Below are 21540 nucleotides of genomic sequence, written 5' to 3' on the forward strand. Positions count from 1 at the left end.
CTGGAACTCTCTTGCTTTTTCCATGATCCAGTGGATGTTGGCAATTTGATCTCTGGTTCCTCTGCCTTTTCTAAAACCAGCTTGAACATCAGGAAGTTCACGGTTCACATATTGCTGAAGCCTGGCTTGGAGAATTTTGAGCATTACTTTACTAGCGTGTGAGATGAGTACAATTGTGCAGTAGTTTGAGCATTTTGGGCATTACTTTCTTTGGGATTGGAATGAAAACTGACCTTTTCCAGTCCTGTGGCCACTGCTGAGTTTTCCAAATTTGCTGGCATGTTGAGTGCAGCACTTTCACAGCTTCATCTTTCAGGATTTGAAATAGCTCAACTGGAATTCCATCACCTCCACTAGCTTTGTTCATAGTGATGCTTTCTAAGGCCCACTTGACTTCACATTCCAGGATGTCTCAGTGTACTCAGTATAATAACCTATAAAGGAAAAGAATTTGAAACAAAAAAAGTATGTCTAACTGAATCACTTTGCTGTACACCTGAAACTATCACAGCATTGTAAATCAACTATACTTCAAGTAAAAATAAAAAATACAAGTGGAAATAAGCATATTTAGATTTTTTTTCAATGGTGATTTCATCAATGCTTTTTTGGGGAAATATTAAAACCTAAATTCTATCATGTTTTCTAATTCTTTTGGATCCCCTGCTTTTGCTGACACACTCAGTACACAACCCTGTAAGACCCACCTTAATGCCAGTTCTGAGGTTGAGGGGACCTGGCCCAGCTATGTGGAAGTGGTGGTGACAGCTTCTACCTGGGAGACCAGCAGTGCAAGGTGTGGTTAGGGAGGCGGGGAGGCTGCAAACTTTAGAATGAGCTACTGCTCCAAAAATTTCTGGAGTGCCTGTTTTCCCCATTCCTGGGCTCTGAGTCAAGAATGTAATTGAAGCCAGGGGACAATAGAGTGTGAAAGGAAAGATGTCCCCTGGTGTCAGATACCCTAGCCAACCAGACCCAGACACACAGAGCAGGTGCTTGGCTTTTGCTCCTGGTGCTGGCTGGGTCCCTGCACCCTGCCCCACACTCTGTGATAAAAGCCACAACTCCTGCCTCTGTACCTCCAGGACGAGCTCTGACTGAGAAGAGCCTGCTTCCTCCTCCCAACCCCTTGTTTCCAGGCTAGAGATACAGAGGCAGGAGCCATATCTCAACAGAGGAAACCATGAAGCAGGACCTCAGATGCTAAGGACTTCCCAGAGGAGGGAGAGGATTTTGTTATTGTCTGAAGAAAAAGTTACCCTAGATAACCTTCTGGTGTGTGGGAAGAGGATCAATAGCCGGGTGAGCTGGTTTTGCATAGTGTCACTGAGAAGCCCCCATCGTGCCCTGGTGGAGACACAGGACCTGCATGCTGTCTTCTGGATGGCATGGGGGAGGTGGCTCCCACAGGGCTGGTGATGGTTGACCTTTCCGTCTTGCAGGGTCTACTTAAGCCCTGCCTCCCCCACTGGAGAGGGGCTGTTCTTATTGTTCATCAGTTTTGGATTTTAGGGGTTTTTTGGCCACAATGTGCAGTTTGCAGGATCTTAGTTCCCCAACCAGGGATTGAACTGCCATCGTTAGTAGTGAAAGCGCAGTGTTAACCACTGGACCGCTGGGGAATTCCCTGGATTTTAGTTCTGCAGGGCAATGAAACCTTATCTCCTTGTGATTTCAGGGGGAAAATCCAAGTGGGCTATCTGGCTCTGAACCATCCTGATGAACACCAGAGGCAGGCTTGAAAGAGCAAGGGCAGCACCATATGGCAGCCTCCCAGGTGAGTATGGAAGAGACAAGAGGCAGCCTTTTCCTTGAAGCCAGGGAGGGTGGCTGTAATGGCTGATGGCAGACACAAGACTCAGGTGTGTTTAAATAACAACACAAAAAAATGAAGCTATCTCTCTCTGAAAGCTTGCTGTGTCAGACACTGTACTAAAAACTTTACACGTAGCATCTTAATCATGCCCTGGATGCAGGTACTATTATTATCACCCCCATCATGCAGACAGAGACATTAAATAGCTTTCTCAAAGTGATACAACCAGTAAGTGGCAGAGTGACTTCAAAAATCTGGTCTTACTTCAAAGTCTGGCTTTTTGATTTTTGTTTTTGTAGTTGTATGTTTTTATTTTTGTCACACAAAGAAGGAGAGAGGAGGCGAAGGGGCGGAGCCCAGCAACATCCCTGGAACAGACTCTGAGGCATAGGTTCTGAGGCATACATTCATTCGGGTTTGTTCTGAAATGGCAATTTCAGTCCATGTTTCAGGAAACTCTCCAGGCGGTCAATCTCAGGGCAAAAAACTTACAGTAAAAACCTCCCACCTGTTCACCACATGGGGACACAACACAAAATGCAAAACAAACTTGTTTGGAAAATGTCCTTAAACAAGAATGGGCAAAGCCTGGGATTTTGACCTCTATCCTAGACCGCATCCGTCATAGTGCAGTTTAAGTTTCTCCTATTGCTGCTTCATCCATCTATCACCATTCACTACCAGTAGTTAAGGCTCTTACCAAAAACGGAGGTCAGAGTGACCCTGAGCAGTGCCTCGGAGACCACACAACAGTTCAGTTCAGTTACTCAGTCGTATCCGACTCTTTGTGACCCCATGGACTGCGGCATGCCAGGCTTCCCTGTCTATTACCAACTCCCGGAGCTTACTCAAACTCATGTCCATTGAGTCGGTAATGCCATCCAACCATCTCATCCTCTGTCATCCCCTTCTCCTCCCACCTTCATTCTGTCCTAACATCAAGGTCTTTTCCAGTGAGTCAGTTCTTCACATCAGGTGGCCAAAGTATTGGAGTTTCAGCTTCAGCATCAGTCCTTCCAATGAATATTCAGGACTGATTTCCTTTAGGATGGACTGGCTGGATCTCCTTACAGTCCAAGGGACTCTTGAGAGTCTTCTCCAACACTACAGTTCAAAAGCATCAATTCTTTGGTGCTCAGCTTTCTTTATAGTCCAACTCTCACATCCATACATGACTACTGGAAAACCCATAACTTTGACTAGACGGACATCTTTGTTGGCAAACACCCATTATTCACTTTTATCAACTTCAGGTCTAAACATGGGTTACAGGAAAGAGTGGCCGCCATGAAAGCATCTGTTAAAGTTCAAGTTTGTGTGTTTACGTTGGTGGGAGGAGGTGGGGGAGAAACAGAGATAACATGGAACTGGATTTCTTAAAGCCCTCTATTTCAACCAGCTTGGAGAAACTGTCTTGTTTGTTTGTTTGTTTGTTTTTTAAGAACCCAAAAGCTGGAAATTAAATGGATTGTCCAGTCCAGGCTGGAGCAGGAATCACTGCATATTGATAGTTAAACAGTTTAACACTATATTTAGGAAATCCTACACTTAAAATAAATAGTTTTTTCCCCCCAAAGTGTATGTTTTCATTTCCTATGAGTCAGAAAATATACAAAGAATTTCCTATCAGTTCTAGTTATAAGAACAAAAAAAATCAGAAAGAATCCAAATGTTTCAAAAACAGGAGAATAACAAACTATGGCATATTAACCATTTCATATAATGATACCGTGAAGACTAGATTAGCAAATAGGAAGGTATGCAAAGTTTTAAATAGAAAGTCCTCTGCATACACACAGGCAAAACACACGGAAAATAATTTTTTAAAGTGATGGTGAGACTTCTAGTGATCTTTTTCTTTATAGACTTTCTATTTTTACAATCTTTTGTGACAAATAAACTGAGAAATGTTTACAGTTATATGGTGCCTTGTACTTTAGATGTACATTTGGCTTATTTACCTTGCAGTCCTATATCCAAATATGGCAAATAGGTTTTCATTTGAATTTCTAAATCGCTACATGAAATTTACATATTCCTTTAAATATGTAACACCTATTTATTACTGTTATACAAGCTGGAGTTAATTCTCCCAGTTAGTCTTTTTCATCCAAATTTCATTATTCCATGTTAATCAGTAATATTTTATTTTTCTTGGGTCGGAATCCAAACTAGTAAAGTGAAAGGGAGCTGCCATCACCAAGCAATTCCTATGGATACAGCAGTATAGGGACTTCCCTGGTGGCCTAAGGGTTAAGACTGTGCTTCTAATGGATGGGATGAGGATGTGATCCCTGGTCAGGAAATAAGATCCCACATGCTGTGCCCAAAAAGTAAAAATTAAAAAACAAAACAAAAAAAAACACAGTAGTGAAAGCCCATGTACATTACCTTGCTTTCTGTCTTTCATGGAAGGCTGGAAGAAAGATTACCTAGAGACCCCCAGGGCTCCTATCCCATTAAGAAAGTTGAAGTCTGGCAACCCCAGCAGGTCAGGTGACTCTTCTCTAAGGGCCTCAGGAAAAGCACGGAGGAGTCTTCCCACGGACTAAATGAGTTCGTGGTGATGCTCATCCATCTGCTTTCCTGGGAAGCAAAGGCTGGCTCCCTGCAGACCTCCCTCATGGAGTAGAAAGCTGATTTTGTAATCTCGAAGAGCCTATGTTTATTTAGGTATACACTACTCTTTGCTCTGAAGATTAGGAGATGCTCTAAGAGAAAAGCAAAAGTATAGTAAGATCCCAATTTTTTTGTTTTTTGGAAAGTCAATGGGATAAAACAAGAAATGAGGGGAGGGTAAGAGGGGAAAAGTTGTAAATTAAGTTCGACGAAATAAACCTACAATAATGAGCAAAAACTTGGTGGTGAGAGTAAACAGTAAGATCAAAGCAGATCTAAACTAACAGAGCTCTAGTTTCTAAGGTTTGAGAGGTAAGGGTGAGTTGTGCATGACTGTGGCTGGAATACTCAAGAAAATTATACAGCATGCCCAGAAAAGCCTTTCCCATTGGTTTTAGGTGCTTAAAAATCTTCCAGGAAGGGGGAACAATGCCCGTTTTCCATGCACTTCTGTATAATTTACTCTCATTTTGCCAATCATATCCTATTATTATTATTTAACATGTCTGCATTGCCTCCTGTAGATTATAGACTCTTTGCAGCCAAAAATTCTATACTTTTTCCTCCAACCTCCAACATATAGTCCCTAAAATAATAGGAGTGCTTTTTAAGTGGAAATGGAAATTCTTAGTCCTGTAAGCCAAATTACTGATGTATTTTTGGGTAAGTTTCTTTTTGATTTGGACCATTTTAAAAAAGTTTTTAATGAATTTGTTACAACATTGCTTCTGTTTTATGTTTTGGTTTTTTGGCCACGAGGCATGTGGGATCTTGGCTCCCTGACTAGCGATCCAACCCACACACCCTGCACTGGTAGGCAAAGTCTTAACCACTGGACTACCAGGAAAATCCCTACTTACAATTTTAATCTCCATGTACTCTCTAGTCACTAGAAGACGATATACAGAGTCCCTGGTGGCTCAGAGGTTAAAGCATCTGCCTGCAATGTGGGAGATGCGGGAGATGCGGGTTCGATCCCTGAGATGGGAAGATCCCCTGGAGAAGGAAATGGCAACCCACTCCAGTATTCTTGCCTGGAGAATCCCATGGAGGGAAGAGCCTAGTAGTCTACAATCCACGGGGTCACAAAGAGTCGGATATGACTGAGCTACTTCACTTCACTTTCTATGTTTGAGAGTGAGCAGAATAAGAGATTATAATGAAAAACTACAGCTGGAGGGGAAAGAGAGAAGACAAACCAGAAACAGGAGAAGGTCCAGATAGGAGTTTTCAAGCAGAGGATCAGGGATGGAAGAGATGTGAACAGTTCTGCCAGGATTTGAGACCAGATACACTTCACTGAGTCACATTTTCTTTACATTGATTACATCTCTATTTCTAGGCAAATTACCCACCACATTCTTTTTAATTTCTTGGGAAGGTGCTAAGGCAGACAGTCCTGGAGTATCCTGGAAAAAGAGAGTACTTTGTGAGAACAGAGCAGGAAGACACATGATGGAAATGGTGGTCATTAAGCTCAAGTAAGCCACTGATGAATCACTTTCCAGCTGGGTCCTAAGATACAGATAAGCCAGCCATCTCCATGAAGCTAGCACTTACTTTAAAAACGAAAATGAAAAACCCTATTGCCTGGGTGCTTGGTCACACTTCTAATATGCTGATTGCTGGACTTTCAGCAACAATGCCAAACCCTTTTGGGATAGCAATGGTGCTCACTTTGGATAATGGTGTCTGTAACCACAGCATGACTCAAGGGCTTAACTGGCAAACTGTTTTACTGTGAAACGTACTTTTCAGAGGAAGTGGGCTTGGGACAGGGTGGGTGGATGGAGGTCCTAAAGCAGGAGGTGGCCAGCACATCAAAACCTGGTTCATCAGAAGGCCACAGGGCTATAGGATCCCACTGCATCTACTGGAGAATTTAATTTTCCATTTATGAGTTCAAGCAATGAGTTCCACTGGAAAGGCAGCACTTCAAACCCTGAGTTGATAGGAGGTTAGGACTCACTATCATCAACTGTACTCCCCTCTTACCTCCATCCCTATGCAGCATCCATCCAGGGGAGCCCACTCCTTTGTGCTTCTGGCCCAGCCATGTCCAGTTGGCCCCTTGGGAGCAGAACAGTGTTCTGTGTTCCTGGGCCACATACAGAAGGGCTTTTCACCTTTCTCGTCACTAGGTTTCCTCTGGAGATGGGGATCTACTGCAGTCTCTTAAGAACGAATGAGGGCTGATCTGTCTTCACTTATATTTGCTGCAAGGTCAACCATCAGGATCTGATGTTCTGTTCCCTTTCACTCAGCAACACATCCAAATGCAGTTCAAGAAATGGAGTAACAGAAATTTTCAAGAGCCAGTATTTTACTTAAAAATGAGATATGGCTCTTGCTACTCTGAAACATTCTTCACTTTCTATGCACAGGTGATTATGCTGAAATTGTTACCTGAGCATTTGTGTCTGGGTCAATCAACAACCATACTGTGAATGCCTTTTATGTGGAAGTACCACTGCAAAGCCATGAACAGTCTACTGGAGATTGGTGCTCAGGATTTTCATTTCAAAAGGAAAAAGTTATTTCAGTTTCCCCAAGGACCAAACGCAAGGGGAAGAAAAGGCTTGGGTCAAGGGCCAGAAGAACTGGAAGCAGAGGCAGGGCGGGGTTGGGGCGTCCACACACATCACCTCATTTAGTTCTTGGTCTTGTGAAGAAGTGCACAGGCAAACCATCTTTAAGGTTGGAGAAATTGCTGCACAAATGGTTAAGATTAACCAGGGGTCGCTCAGGAAGTGGTGGAGGACCTGAAGCAGGTCTCTCTGGTTTCCAAGCCACACCCTGTGCTGCCTAGCCTGGAGGGGAACTGGGGTTGCACACAAGCAGATGGTGACCTTGAGCAAGCCACCGAGCTCTCTAGCGTTGAGGACGATAAGCCTCTTTCCGGCTCCGCATCAGCATTTCAGTTATGGCATTAGCCTTGGCAGGCCCTGATAAGGCCTTGACTCCCCTCTTTGTTCTCCATGGCCTTGGTAACAGACAGAAAGCAAGCTCACAGGCAGCAGGAACCAGTCTTATCTTTTAGGTCGATGCCTATTCCTCAAGAATTTGGCAAAAGTTGCAATCACATTAGTGAGCCCTCAACATATCTTCATTCATCGTTTGACACAAAATTTATGACATCTGTCAGAGGAATGTAGGCCTAAAAACCCTCAATCAAAACGTGTATACAATGGAAGGAATACTTCTTGCATCGCCTGCCATTCCTAGCAATTTCTTTCCAAATCTGTCTCCAATTTTCGAAATGATGGCTCCCTGAACACCTCAGCATTTTGTTTTGATCGGAGAATTCAGAGGATTTTCTTGGTATGTACATCTGAGGGCATTTTCTTTTTTAATCACATTTATGAATAGTGTTGAAAAGGTAAAAAAATGGTTAAGATAGATTCAAGCACTTTTTTGAAGTGAAAAATAATTTTTCTTGGAGAAAAAAAATAATCAGGCCCAAGGTTTTAAACTCTGGAGGATACATAACAACATACACAAAAGTTAGATTTTGTTTCTGCTAATGATATCTCTAAGAGCAGTAAGTACTGTTCTCTTCAATGCCAGCCAGCCTCAAAAGGTTCAGAATGTACCCACAAAGTGCTTTTCTTTTTTCCTTAATAAGACATCATAGAATTCCCATCACAAAATTAAGTATTTTTGGAAGATGCTTATATGCTTACCTTGTAACCTTTCTCTGTGGAGTTCCACATTGTTTTACCCTGAACAAGGCAACATGTCTGGCAGTGCATTCTGAAATCTGGGCCTGCTAAGTCTTGACAATGGAATTCAGAGTACGAACCTTCAATTCTTTGTCTGCACTACATGGTTTTCTAAATGGTGACTGTATCAGCGTCCGGCCTTGGTGTTGGCACTCTGAAGACCTGTCACTGCTCTCCCCTGACCTCACTGAGCAGCACGTTCAGAGACGATCACGCTGGGTGTAAGACATATGCCCCATGGGGACAGGGCGTTCTTCCTTTTCTATGTATCAGAATCATCAGTTAATAACAATTCTATGAACTAGCATGAGGCCACAGTAATCCACTGATTTCATCTGGTCCCTGGAACCCGGGAGGAAGTTGGGCCCTAAACCACCCATGGGGGTCAGGGCAGCTGCAGGCTGACTCAGCCTCTGGCCTCATCCTCCCACAACCGTACCTGCCTCCTCATCTGGTTCTATCTATGTCCAGGAGCTGCTTTTCTTCTGCTGCAAAATGTCTGAAACACGTGGAAGAAGAGCCCAAACAGGGCTTTGGAGTTGCACAGGCCTGAATTTGACATCTGACCACACTACTTGCGAGCTCTGGACCCGAGAGCAGGTTCGCTCAGCCTCCCTGAGCCTGTTGTGTAAGTGAAATGGGGCTGAGGTGAAGCTGAAAGAACAGCTCTAAGGCGCTCACGACGGGTTGTTGCCCAGGGTATCTAAGAGAGTCCTCATCGCCATCAGGCAGTTAGTGTTGTACCAGCATCCACCAGTCCCCTGTGGTGGTCTCTGGGCACAAGGGGCAGCAGCAGGAGTGGTCATTGAGTCCGCTTGAGGTACTGTGATGCATACTCGTCACCCGGCTCACACATTCCAGTCCCATGCTAGTAACCTGTGTGCTAGGTACCCATTCCATAGATGAAGAATCTGATTTAGGGACCTGACAGGCTAGGCAGCTAGGAAACGTGAAGTCAGATCTGGCTCCCCAGGTGAAAACACGCTGGCATAGGAAAGCTTTTGAGTGGAGGCAGGGGTATCTCTGTCTACCTGGGAGTGGGCAGGGGAGTGCCCAGGGCTGGTGAAGATGCGAGAAGGCTGAGACACAGAGAGTTCATATTTGCTTTGAGCAAAAGGACAGCTTTTTATTTAAATACCAAAAACATTTTGTACTGAGGTATAGCTGATTAACAATGTTGTGACAGTTTCAGGTGAACAGTGAATGGACTCAGCCATACATATACATGTATCCATTCTCCCCAAACCCGCTCCCCCCACCCCCATCCAGGCTGGCACATAACATTTGAGCAGAGTTCCATGTGCTATACAATAGTTTTTGTTGGTTATCATTTTAAATATAACAGTGTGTACATGACCTTCCCAAAGTCCTATCTATCCCTTTCCCTGGCAATCACGAGTTCAGTTTTCTGAGAGTCTGTTTTATAAGTAAGTTCATTTGCATCATTTCTTTTTAGATTCCACATATAAGGGATGTAATATGATATTTCTCCTTCGCTGACTGACTTCACTCAGTTTGACACTCTCTAGGTCCGTCCATGTTGCTGCAAATGGCCTTATTTCGTTCTTTTTAATGGCTGAGTAATTTTCCATTGTATATACACACCACATCTTTTTTATCCACTAAAAGGACAACTTTTTAGAGGTGGGAACTGTAACTCAGATGCCAGGCTTCTCTCTGGGTCTCTGCAGAGAATACCTGAGAAGAGTGTGGAAGAACAGCTAGAGATACTGGATCCTTTTTAATGAAAACATCTGTGCATCCAAATGAATGTTTCCGTTTTACTGTGTTTGCTTTATATGAGAATGTCCTCCTTTTCCCCTGTAGTACAAGTTTAGCCAATTAACAGTGTAATCTGTTTTTCTTTGCTTAACGTCTTCAAGACTGGCCAGTGATGTTTTCAGTTTCCAAGTCCAATAAAAGGATGTACTGGCATTCAGAACTCAAGCACGAGTTAGAAAGCAGAAAATCACCAAGATCCTTTACTTCTACTTTAAAAAAAAAAAAAGTTAATATTCATTTATTTGGCTGTGCCAAGTCTTAGTTATGGCATGTGAGATCTTAGTTCTCCAACCAGGGATCAAACCCAGGGCCCCTGCATTGGAAGCACAGAGTCTTAGCCACTGAACCACCAGGGAAGTTTTTTTAAATAGAATCACTTCTACTTTTAAATAGAATCACACTGCTGGGGGACAAAACATTTGGTGCATTAACTCGCAATTTTTTGATGTGTATGATCGCCACTGCTAAAGACTTAGTTAAGAGTTGAGGAAAACTCCCCAAGCTGGTAGAACCACAGCAAAAGGCCTACATGTATGTATGTGCAGATATAACCCATAACCTGGAGGAAGGCTGGGACTTGGGAAGGGTCCCCTGCTACTTGTTTTACCTTAGTCGTTCAGTTGTGTCTGACTCTCTGTGAGCCCATGGACTGTAGCCTGCCAGGCTCCTCTGTCAGTGGAATTTCCCAGGCTGCCATTTCCTCCTCCAGGGAATCTTTCTGACCCAGGGATCAAAACCATGTCTCCTGCAGTGGCAGGTAGATTCTTTACTACTGAGCCACTGGGGAAGCCCCTTTGCTGCTTGCTGCAACTTTAACAGACTAAAGGGATCCTGCTTTGAGTGCTTCTGGGAGGATCACACAAGAAACCCACTCCCTGCCAGACACTGAGATATTCGTAAGCTTTAAGAAACATGTGTGAGGGAAGGTAGGTCAGTCACGCGATCTGAAGTTCACAAAGTAAAAACGGACAAACGACAGGACCACCCTGTTTAGAAAACGTCCTACAATGTGCATTTATTCCATATCATTGTACAAGGCTTCCATACAGTTGTAACTCTTAAGACAATGTGTTTTCTTCACCATTGTATGTGGTGCCCACATCTTTCACTTGAACATGCTGGAAATCCACATCGCATGCTATCCCACAAGTTGTAACGAGCTGCAAATACGCCAATTAGAAGAGCACAGTGGCTTACAAAGCTTCAGCTTTAGTGAATTCTGACAGACAGGATCCACAGTCTCACCTCATTGTAAAACTCACGACAAAATAAATTAGTGTTGGACAGACTTCTAAATCGTACAATATTTAAGGAGAGACCATAGTGGGACCTTTTGTTTAAAGTAGCACCAATCCACACCCGATTGTTTCCAACATTACCCTTCCTGGTCATTGGCAGTTTGAGTGGAAATCTTTCTGCTTCCTCAAGGATTCCTGGACTGACTAAGCATACTGTGTCGCTAAACTCTCTACGGTGTGGCAATGTCAACTTGGGAAATGGCACATTTAAATCATTGTCACCTTGAACACGGGCTTGCCTGTGTGTGTGTCTTCCCCACCCCCGATCTAGCTGGTATCCTGTGGATGTTTTTGTGACAGTGGTGAAAGTAAATAAAAAATGCATTAAGGGGTTTCATGGTAAGCATGGTGTTTAAAAACAAAACAAAACAAAAAGATAAAACAACATGAAAGAATGTGGTCGCAGCTAAGGAGGTTTTCACATGTTGTTTAACTCCAGTAAAGTCTGATCCAGCATCTGGTGCATACTAAGGTTTTCTTCTTTGGCATGAGCCACTTTCTCTGTGGTGGGATTAGAAAATTAAGTCATGAATAGCTGAGCTTTGGACACAGCGGTGGTTTGTACACTTAGGCAGGCAAACATCAATCACAAACACAGGATGAGATGATTAGGACCGGGCATGCTCGTACGACATGACTCATTTCCAGACAGGGACCTACAAAGGGGACGCTGTCCTGGACCTGAAGAAACTGCAGGCACAGCAGGCTCTCACAGAGCGGCCAGGTGAATCTCCACCAGTAATCCCCGGGGAACAAAATGCAGGTGGGGCTGGTGGATGTTCACTGCTCATGCGCTGTGGGAACCGGGAGAGGTGCGCGCAGCACTCAAGTTATAACAGCAGCAGGCATTTCTGAGTTACAGGCAGCTAAGGTCCGAGAGTTGTGTTGTAACACAACCTCAGAGAAAACAAAGATGACATAACTAGGCCCTCTGACAACGTTTCAAGGATTTATTTCTGTTGCTCGTTTAAAAAAAAAAATAACCAACATGTTTCATGCACACTCCAGTAGGACATTCTCTTATTATTCTCACAGTGTTCTACTTATTATTAGCATGACATTCTCACCAGATTCCAACAACACTGTTAAGACTAAATAAAAGCATACCTTTCAGACAATCGGGGACTTCTGACATGAACTCCTGTTTTCAAAAGCTATTTTGCCCAAGCATAGGTACATTTAATCATATTTCAAACACTATACCAGATACTTAGAAGTGAGAAATATGAATATGTAATAGGAATATATATTATATATATCATATCCTATATATTATATATATATATATACATATATATATATATGCTGATACACATCCCTCTGCTTTGACTTTCTAATATTAAGCAAGACTCAGTTCTCTGTAGGAAATAGAAAACATGTTTTTGGTTCTCATTATGCATCAGTCCAAACAAGAGGACCTGCTATTGCAAAGACGAGTGCTGAACTGATTATAAACATTGATCCATATACACAGATGTAATTTTACCTTAAAAGCAGTTTGGGGATTAAAGAGAACTTAATTATTCCAGATATAAGAGGAAAATTGCAGGCAAGGCCAACCTTTCAACTGATTCATGTTCAATTCTGCAGAATTCTGCAGAAAGCAATCATTTCCAACCCTACTATCTGAAGGTATGACAGTCTTATATTTCCTGACACAGGCTGCATTCCTAGAATTCAGCCCAGGTTCTTCCCCACTTAAGTTTAATCCTCATTCAGGGCCAGCTTTAGTTGGTTAGTTAGGCGGCGGTTTTGCTCAAGTTGCTGGTAGAGTTGATCTGTACAGGTCAGCAAGCAGGTTAGCAGAAGAGAAGAGGCAGAAGGAAGAGAGGTTAGCTGGAGTTGGTGAGAAGGAGTAAACAGAACACAGAGATACCTCAGGTACTGGTCACTTGCTGAGCAGGTTCCCCTCACCCCATGAGAAGCTGTCCTGTGCTCAGGGAAGGCCTGGCTGACAAAGGAAGAGCCAGGACTCCTCTCTTGGCAGGAGGAAAGGTAAACAGAGGGGGGAAAAGGATCCTCCTCCTTGGCAGGATCCGAGGAGGAGAGAGGGGGCATGTTCCTCATGCATCTCACTAAAACCACCATGTGAACTGAGCCCAGTGAAGCTTCTGGCAACAGCCTTAGGAACTGGGGCAGGGCTGGAGGTGAGCCTAGTAGGCCATCCATTCCTTGCAGGACTCAGTGACTGAAAGACTTGCCTGCAAAACCTTGACCTACTGTTTCTGCTCATCCCTCCCTGGAACCCTTTCATCTCCACTGCTAGGGCTGGCTTTCCTTTCAGGTGGCCCCGAGAGGGGCCACTCCCACTGTATTAACAGTTTTGGAAATGCAGAACTAATAAGCTCCACGTCTCTGCCCCAGTCATTGTGTTACACAGTATAAACTCTCATCCAGCTTAGACGTAGGGTGTGTTACTCTACACAAACAGCAAAAGAATAAGCACTTACCCCACTCAAAACTGATTTAACTGTTGACTTCCTAGAAGGATGGCATTCTCTGGTGCTAAATGGACATGTATAAAATCCCAAACGTCCACATGGAGACTGGTGTGAAGTACATTCTGCCCAAGGGCATGTAATCTTCTCATTTGGCAAGGAAGGCAGCTGCTAGTCAGCCTTTTATCTGATGGGGATACCAGGGGATGCCCAAACAAGGACAAGAACCTGGCCCTTATCACGGAAAGCTGGAGGTTACAGAACTGTCTTGCATGCCAGGGACAACCTAAACCACAAACTCTAACTTAATGATCCTGAAGGCTGACAATCCTACACCTGGGGAGAATAAAAATGTTCAGTTTCTAGTTTCCAGGTTTGTTGGGAAATCAATCAGTCCTCATTTTAATGTATGTATGTATGTATGAAGAATCTGCCTGCAATGCACAACTGGGTTTGATCCCTGGGTAAGGAAGATCCCCTGGAGTAGGAAATGGCAACCCACTGCAGTGTTCATGCCTGGAGAATTCCATGGACAGAGGAGCCGGGAAGGCTACAGTCCATGGTCACAAAGAGTCGGACACAACTAGCCGGCTAACACTTTCACTTTCACATATGGTAGGAGATGAGGAATACCTTATATTCATTGTGTTTTTTAGCTTGGAATATCTCTGCCTTGTCTTCTTTGCTGATCCAAATGTTCTGAATATGCAAAACCCCAGTCAAATGTCATCTTCTCCAGGTAGCTCCCAATCAGAATTACTGTCTCTATTCCTCACGGACTCTAAATGTACACCATCTGTTAGGTCAGACCTGCTTCACTCATCTATCTTCCTACAAGATGGCCAGCTCACTGAAAATAAAGAACATTTCCAGTTCATCTCCTGACCACACCCTCCCTCCCTTTCATGATGTCCTGCATGTTTGGGGGCTGCAAAATTTAAACCCCACTAGCACATTCACACTCTCACGTGGGAGACATCATCATGGGCATGTAGATGTCTTAGCTTCTGAACCAACGTACAGTCAAGCTGGGATGAAAGAACTCTGCAGAAACCCTAGAGAACCCAGAGGGTTGATGTGAATGCAGTTTAAATGACAGTATCCTTATGGCCTCATTTGGACCTGCTCTACTCTGGCTACCATAGAACTGGTATGCTTGGGGGGCCTGGGAGGATTATGTTTGAAAATATTTTTCCTTCCTGTTCCACCTCCCCAATATCTGGGATGTCAACTGCCAAGCAATGCTTTTGTGGTTTGGTCCAACCAAGGCTATTGCAGCAGCTGCCTCTAAGTTGGCATGATCCACTGAGCTAGAAGCCTGGGCCCCGACAATTTCTTGATAAAATCAACTAGCTAGTCATCCTCTTGTGTGCCCATACCTTCTTGGGCTGTTTCAGATTTTATTTTTTTTTAATTTGGCTAAACCCTGTGGCATGTGTGATATTAGTTTCCCGACCAGGGACTGAACCTGGGCTCCCCGCACTGGAAGGCAGAGTCTTAACCACTGGACTGCCAGGGAAGTCCTTGGGCTACTCCAGATTTGCCTTTGCAGTCCATCGGTTTCCCATTTCCCCCTGTAGAATATACCTAGAGAAAGTGTAAGAGCCTATGGAATGGTTCCCAAAAAATTGATGTGCCTCCAGAACTAACTAAACATCTGTTCAGCACAACTTTCAGACTTGTCATTTCTTTCTGTGGCAGAAAGCAGGGTTACTCAGAGAAGGGACCACTTTTATTACTCTGAATTTTAAAAGAACAAAGCAGGAATCAGTCAAAAGCAGGCCCAAGAAGCCTTAGGAAAAGAAAAGAAATTACAGAAGTCCTGACACTCTCAAGGGAGAGAGACTGTCTAGATTATAAATTTTTAAAAGTCTATTATACCACTACTAAATTCACAGCCCTCTTAAAAAGAGTACTTTTACTCTGTTCTGAAGTCTTTGTAGAGTGACTGACATTTTCAGTTTGCTCAAATTTATTTGAACATAGGGATATATAAGTACTTAGGCTCAGAAAAACTATACATAGATAACAATCACCCAAATTTAAAACACAGGAGAAATATAGTCAGATTGTTGAGGATGAGAAGTGTTGGGCATTAAGAGAGAAAACTCCACATCATTTTAAAGTTCTAATTTTGTGATATGTTTAAAAAAAAAAATCACTTAAATGCTGTTCTTTAATTTATAAATATAACTGATAAACCATAACTGAACAATTTCTACTATTTTTAGGGGGTAAAAAAAAAAGAACCAACTTTAATAGCTATGCTTTAAAAATATTCACAAATAAAAAAAAGTTATCACAAAGATTATATAAGTATAACCCCTCCTAAGAATATATGATGTGCTTAAGAGCAAAAAAATAAATCTTGACTTGAACATACTCATATATTCCTAAAACCTAAGAGTGTCATTTCATGATCAAAATGAAGGTGGCTGAGGAATGAATATACTTTTCTTTGTGCTGTAAAAGGATGATCAACAATGATCTCAACTTACACTGTTTTTGTATCCATATCCTTTTCATCTTTCCGGATATTCTAGCAGTGTGGGTTGGCAGCCTTTCCTTAGTTAGCTACCCACTCTCAAGCAGGACCATCTAAATACCAACACAGCAGGCTCTGCTGCTGCTAAGTCACTTCAGTAGTGTCCAACTCTGTGCAACCCCATAGACGGCAGCCCACCAGGCTCCCCCGTCCCTGGGATTCTCCAGGCAAGAACACTGGAGTGGGTTGCCATTTCCTTCTCCAATGCATGAAAGTGAAAAGTGAAAGTGAAGTCGCTCAGTCATGTCCAACTCTTTGCAACCCTATGGACTGTAGCCTACCGGGCTTCTCCATCCATGGGATTTTCCAGGCAAGAGTACTAGAGTGGGTTGCCATTTCCTTCTCCAACACAGCAGGCTCACCACACCCCAAACTCAACATCTGCACACAAAGGCCCTGCTCAAGGCAGACCTTCTGGCTTAAACAAGCAACATCCTCTGTGTGGAAGTTCTCAACCCATTTCATACACCAGTACCATCCCAATCCCTAAAAAACATCCCTGGACCTAACTCTAACCTTTGCAAACCAAAACCCAGAGATGGGCCCAGGCATGTGTATTTTGAAAAAGTTCCACAAGGAACTACCTCTTTAGAGACTGTTGATTTTAATGAATGATGTTCAGAATTGGAAAAAAAAAAAAAAAAGCAAAGCAGCAGCCAAAAATTAACCCTCCTGTGTGTGAAGCAGATTTGTGGTTTTATTCAGCGTTTAAACTAAAATATCAATAAATAAGAAGTAAAAAGAATAGCAAACAGAAACAGCTTACATAGTGTTTATTTTACACTGAAGTGAAGAGCTTCTGTACAACAGGAAGCACAGTGTGTACCTGGCCCTAAGGCAGGATGTGAAAAGAAAGAATCAGGGTCAGCTGGAGAACAGACAAACTGCAGAGCTCAGAGAGGTGGGACATCCAGCTCGATGAAGGGGTCTTGGGAGAAGTGAAGCAAAGAAACTTATCTGCATGAAGAGAAAAGGTGGGAGAAACAGAAAAAAAAAAGTGGTACAACAGAAAAAACAGGGAAGCTAAGTGAACAGATGAGAGCAGCACTCGAAACAGGTGAGAAGCAGACATGCAAAACCTGCTGCCAGTCACAGCTGTGGGAGGATGTAAATCCTTGCCCACCAGGGCCTGGGCCCGAGGCCAGCACAAGCCTCTTCTCCGGGAGGGATCATGGTAAGAAGACCAGTGAACAGAACTCAGATTTTAAGCTGAGCCCACCTTTCAGAGTACATAACCAAACGTGATGCTGCAAGTTTTCCTCATAGAATCACCACATTTTAGCAATCAGAGACAGATGATCTGATCTACCCCCTCATTTATAAATGAGTGGAGAGAGGATGCAAGTTTCTCCAGTTTCCATGGTAACAGTCATGTCTCCGGGGGTAGCATGATGATTCTATAATGTGTAAGGCAGCAGGCACATGCCAACACTCTTCAGACTACCATTTTTCTGCATGGGTAAAGGAATGACAGGTGGGCCTGGAAAGTGAAATTTCCAGCTTATGTGGAATTCAGTGCCATCTTGTGAGATTAAAAGGAAGCCTCTGTGAAACACTCCAAGTTAAAATTTAGTGGGGCAGAACCGGTTCAACGTTCAGGCTTGGTTAGTAATACCAAAGTTAGTTGTGTATGCTCCAGGTTCTCGTGAGATTAAGACTATTTACTCCACCCTTACTGCCCAGAAGTAGTAAAAGCTGGGCCATTAACCCTCAAACTCATATCACACAATCTGTGCTTTATGTCCCATTTCTTTGACACAGGTTGTGCTGTTTGCATATTACTTTTTATATAAACAGAAACTTAAACCCCTCCTAAAGAACACATGATGTGCTTAAGAGCACACAATCTATGCTTTATGTCCCATTTCTTTGACACAGGTTGTGGTGCTTATATGTTAATTCTTTTTATATAAACAGAAAATTAAAGGCTTGGCTACTCAGCAAAAGGTTCATTTTTGTCTAAAATTCTTAAAAGAAAGATGTGATGTTTTACAGCAACATCCTTTATGCTGTTCTGGATCAATTTCCCTCCTCTCAGAGCCTCAGTCATCTGAGGATGTAGAGTTCCTTAAATTTGTATTTTTTTTTAATAAAAAATGTTCACATTATATTTAACTGAATCACAGGAAACTGGCTTTTGCTATTTCTTGGGCAATTCTTGCACAACTGCACGGCCTACTGATTTTACTTGAGCCTAGTGTACGTTCCTACAAGTACAGTGCCCAAGTCACTTCTATGCCAGTTCACTGCATGGTGGGAACGATCTAGCTGAGACAATGTGGAATGAATGGATTCTGAAAGGAAGACGGTTTGTATAGACAATCTACTTGGCCTGTATACTAGTAGAATGTGAAAAAAACCCAAACAATGACTCTCCTAGATTGTGCAAAGAGAGTGAGCAGAAAGGTGTAAAGGCAGAGATTCTGGAGATACAAGAGGGAGTGGTGGCGAACTGATCATATTAGCATGAGGGCACGGATGTGAGCAGGCAGGATGGATGAACATTTACATGGAAGTCATGTCGTTGAGAGCGTGGTCCAGCTCCTCGCTGATGGCTTTGTACTTCAGTTTCTGAGCGTACAGCTCGTCTATGACCAGGAAGTGGAAGGCAGAGGTGCAAGGACATGGAGAGTGATCAAGAGATGGAAGGTGAATGAGGGTGGCAGGGACACCATCCCGACACAGCAGCAAGAAAAGGGCAATGCATGAAGGAAGTGATGCCGCAGCAGGTGGCCAATGCAGGAGACGTGCGTTTTGTTTTTGTTTTGTTTTGTTTTTTTAATAAAATTGAAACAAAAACAGAAAGAACAAAACCCATTAGAAAATAAAACAAGAAACTCAATATGAAAATCGTAACAAATATGGTAGGTATACCAGTAAACCATGTTAAAACCCTAAACAAAACCACAGAAGGCTATCTCCCGCTTGGGGAGGAGCAATAGGACAGCTTTGCTTTTATAGAGCTATAATTTAACTGCACTGGAGTAGTCAGCCACCTGCAACTATAAACAGTGGAAAAAATAGCCACGGGCATTGTTTTGGAGGAACAATTTGTGACTACAGTCTGTAATCCTTATCTGGCTCCACCTTCAAACCACTGACTTCCTGACCGAGCTAGACCACTGGGAAATGGATTTCTCGGTGCTATCCAGACTACTCCCTGTGGCCTTCCCACTCAAGCTTCCTTCAGTGGTCCAGGAGGCTTGAAAACCGAGGAGAGCCACGCTTCTTACAGTGTCACTGTGCCAAGTTTGCACTTCAGTTTTTCTAACAATGAAGGTGTCATACCTTGCTGCGCTTTGGAGACTGTTTTGCACCATGTGTCACCTTCTCTTTTCCACCAGCTTGGGTATCATCTGAACCAACCCCCAATTCCTTCTCTAGCCCCCTCCACCTTTGGTACACATATTTTACATATTTTTTCCTTTCTTTTTTCACAGCCTTGGAGCTCAACATTTGGAATTTCTGAGAGACAGAGAGGGTGTTACCAAAATAAAACCTCAATATCTTAGCGAAGAAATGCTTACGTATAATGTCCAAGTGCAATAATGCCCTGTTACCCTCCACCCTCCTTTCAGGGCACAGAGCATATGCCAAGATGATTAGTAACTTAGAAAAATAAACCCAAGCCCTTACATTGAATTCATACCTGGGGAAAGATTAAGTTGTGCCTAAAAACCAAATCCTTACCATTCTGACAATAAGAAGGTATCACTAAAGACAGAAAACACACCAGTCATTCTCACCTACAACCGCCTCACTCACAGTGAAAAATAAACCAGCCACACTTCTAAGAGTGTGCAGTAGAGCCACTTGGCATCTGCTGTTACAAAAAGAAGACGGGCCCCGTCTGGTGGCTAGAGGTCATCTGGTGATCAGAGAGCTTAAGAGCCATAGAACTCCACAGAGCAGACCGGAAAAATGTGCAAGAGCAAAGGAGTGTGTCAAGGAGGATGCCATGACTGGAAAGTCACTTTGCCACGTCAGTATTCAGCCATAAGGACTAAGTTAGAAACAAGACTTAAGATCTTACCTTCCAAGTCATCAATGCTTTTCTCCAATTTAGTTACTGACCTCTCCGCAAACTCAGCTCGAGTCTCAGCCTGCAATAATTCAATTTATTTCAATCAAAATTGGGAAGTTTTAGGTGGCTGGTAGCTATAAAGATAGGGAAACCAGAAAATGAAAGTCAAGCCTGGCACCCACAAAGTGGTCTGAAACCACCCACCAGTGAATCACCACGGTGAGAGGTGGCTGGCTACCACTGCTGGCTCTCCAAGCCCACCCCGGAATATTCCTGGATCATTGTAACATTAAAATGAAAAATGTCTCGGCTCCATAGAGACAAACTCAATCCAGTTGGCTTTGTTCAAAACACCCCTAATATTACCTCCTTCAGCTTGTCAGAAAGGACCTTGATCTCTTCCTCGTATTTGTCTTCCTTCTGCGAGTACTGTAATCAGAAAGAACGTTCCAGATGTCAGGCCACAGCTCACCCTATACTTGTGTCTTCTAATACAAAGAAAGTGCCAGCCCAGCCAACAGATGTTGAGCATCTCTCAGGAGGTAATGGAGCCTCTGGGATCAGATGGCATGCCACAATGCGGTCTCTGCTTTCCTGCCTATTGTTTTACATGGGATAAGAACAAGATCACTTATCCATTTGGCACTTCGTTTAAATTAATTGTTATGGATGACTCACATACTCAACACAAAATGGATTTTCCATTGAATGAAAAAAAAAAAAAGAAAGAATCTGGTATCAATAACCATCAGGAAATCGCCTCAAAATGAGGCCTCTGGCTAAAGTCTCTAATGGACTATTCCTCTGACTGGCAGGGCCTTAGAAGGGAAAAAGCGGGTGTCTCTTGAGTAGCTCTTAAATGATGCCTCTCCCCGACATGGTGCTCCTGGCCTACCTTCTCAGCCTGAGCCTCCAGTGATTTCAAGTTGTTCGTCACAGTTTTCAACTCTTCTTCAAGCTCGGCACATTTGCTAATGTTTTCGATCAGAGGTAGAAAGGGTGGGAGACAGGCCAGAGGAAGGAGGAGAGAAAAAGGAGAGGGATGGGAAAAAAATGAAAACCGAGTCCTAGAGAACAAAGGGCTGCCTTAAAGAAGCCAAACCATCAGGGGCTGAGATGTCCAATTTCACTATGGACACTGCCCTGGACCTTCCTTCCAATGCAGAGAGGTGGGGAGACAAAATCCAACAACTTCAAAGTGTGATGATTTGGCTTCTTTTTTGGCTGCACCAAAGAGCATTTATGAAGGAAAAACAAAAGAGTATAAAGGACCCAAAGAAAGCACTTAAAGCAAGA

General features: G+C 43.2%; 1 protein-coding gene and 1 long non-coding RNA gene across 30 annotated transcripts in view; both read right to left on the reverse strand.

The window, feature by feature from the left end:
- Nucleotides 1–210: 210 nt before the first annotated feature.
- On the reverse strand, nt 211–10656 carry LOC133256199 (uncharacterized). The gene is made up of 3 exons (XR_009739122.1): nt 6431–10656; nt 5791–5844; nt 211–434 (listed from the first exon to the last, which is right to left on the reverse strand). It is a non-coding gene; the product is annotated as an uncharacterized LOC133256199 (long non-coding RNA).
- Nucleotides 10657–10928: 272 nt separating this feature from the next.
- Nucleotides 10929–21540, reverse strand: part of TPM1 (tropomyosin 1) — a 29709-nt gene continuing 19097 nt past the window's right edge. For 4 of the 29 annotated variants that reach the window (XM_061431066.1, XM_061431068.1, XM_061431087.1 and 1 more), the window contains 4 exons: nt 21140–21215; nt 20611–20673; nt 20254–20323; nt 10929–11738 (listed from right to left, as the gene is read on the reverse strand). In XM_061431066.1, coding sequence (XP_061287050.1) covers nt 11656–11738; nt 20254–20323; nt 20611–20673; nt 21140–21215 — 292 coding nt within the window. In that variant the 3' untranslated portion in view covers nt 10929–11655. Of the gene's footprint in view, nt 11739–12169; nt 13016–16976; nt 17178–18725; nt 18809–20253; nt 20324–20610; nt 20674–21139; nt 21216–21540 lie in introns of those variants that run through there. The other 25 variants (XM_061431065.1, XM_061431067.1, XM_061431086.1 and 22 more) reach the window with 9 other exon arrangements.

The sequence above is a fragment of the Bos javanicus genome, chromosome 10 (assembly GCF_032452875.1).
Source record: "Bos javanicus breed banteng chromosome 10, ARS-OSU_banteng_1.0, whole genome shotgun sequence".
Lineage (NCBI taxonomy): Eukaryota > Metazoa > Chordata > Mammalia > Artiodactyla > Bovidae > Bos > Bos javanicus.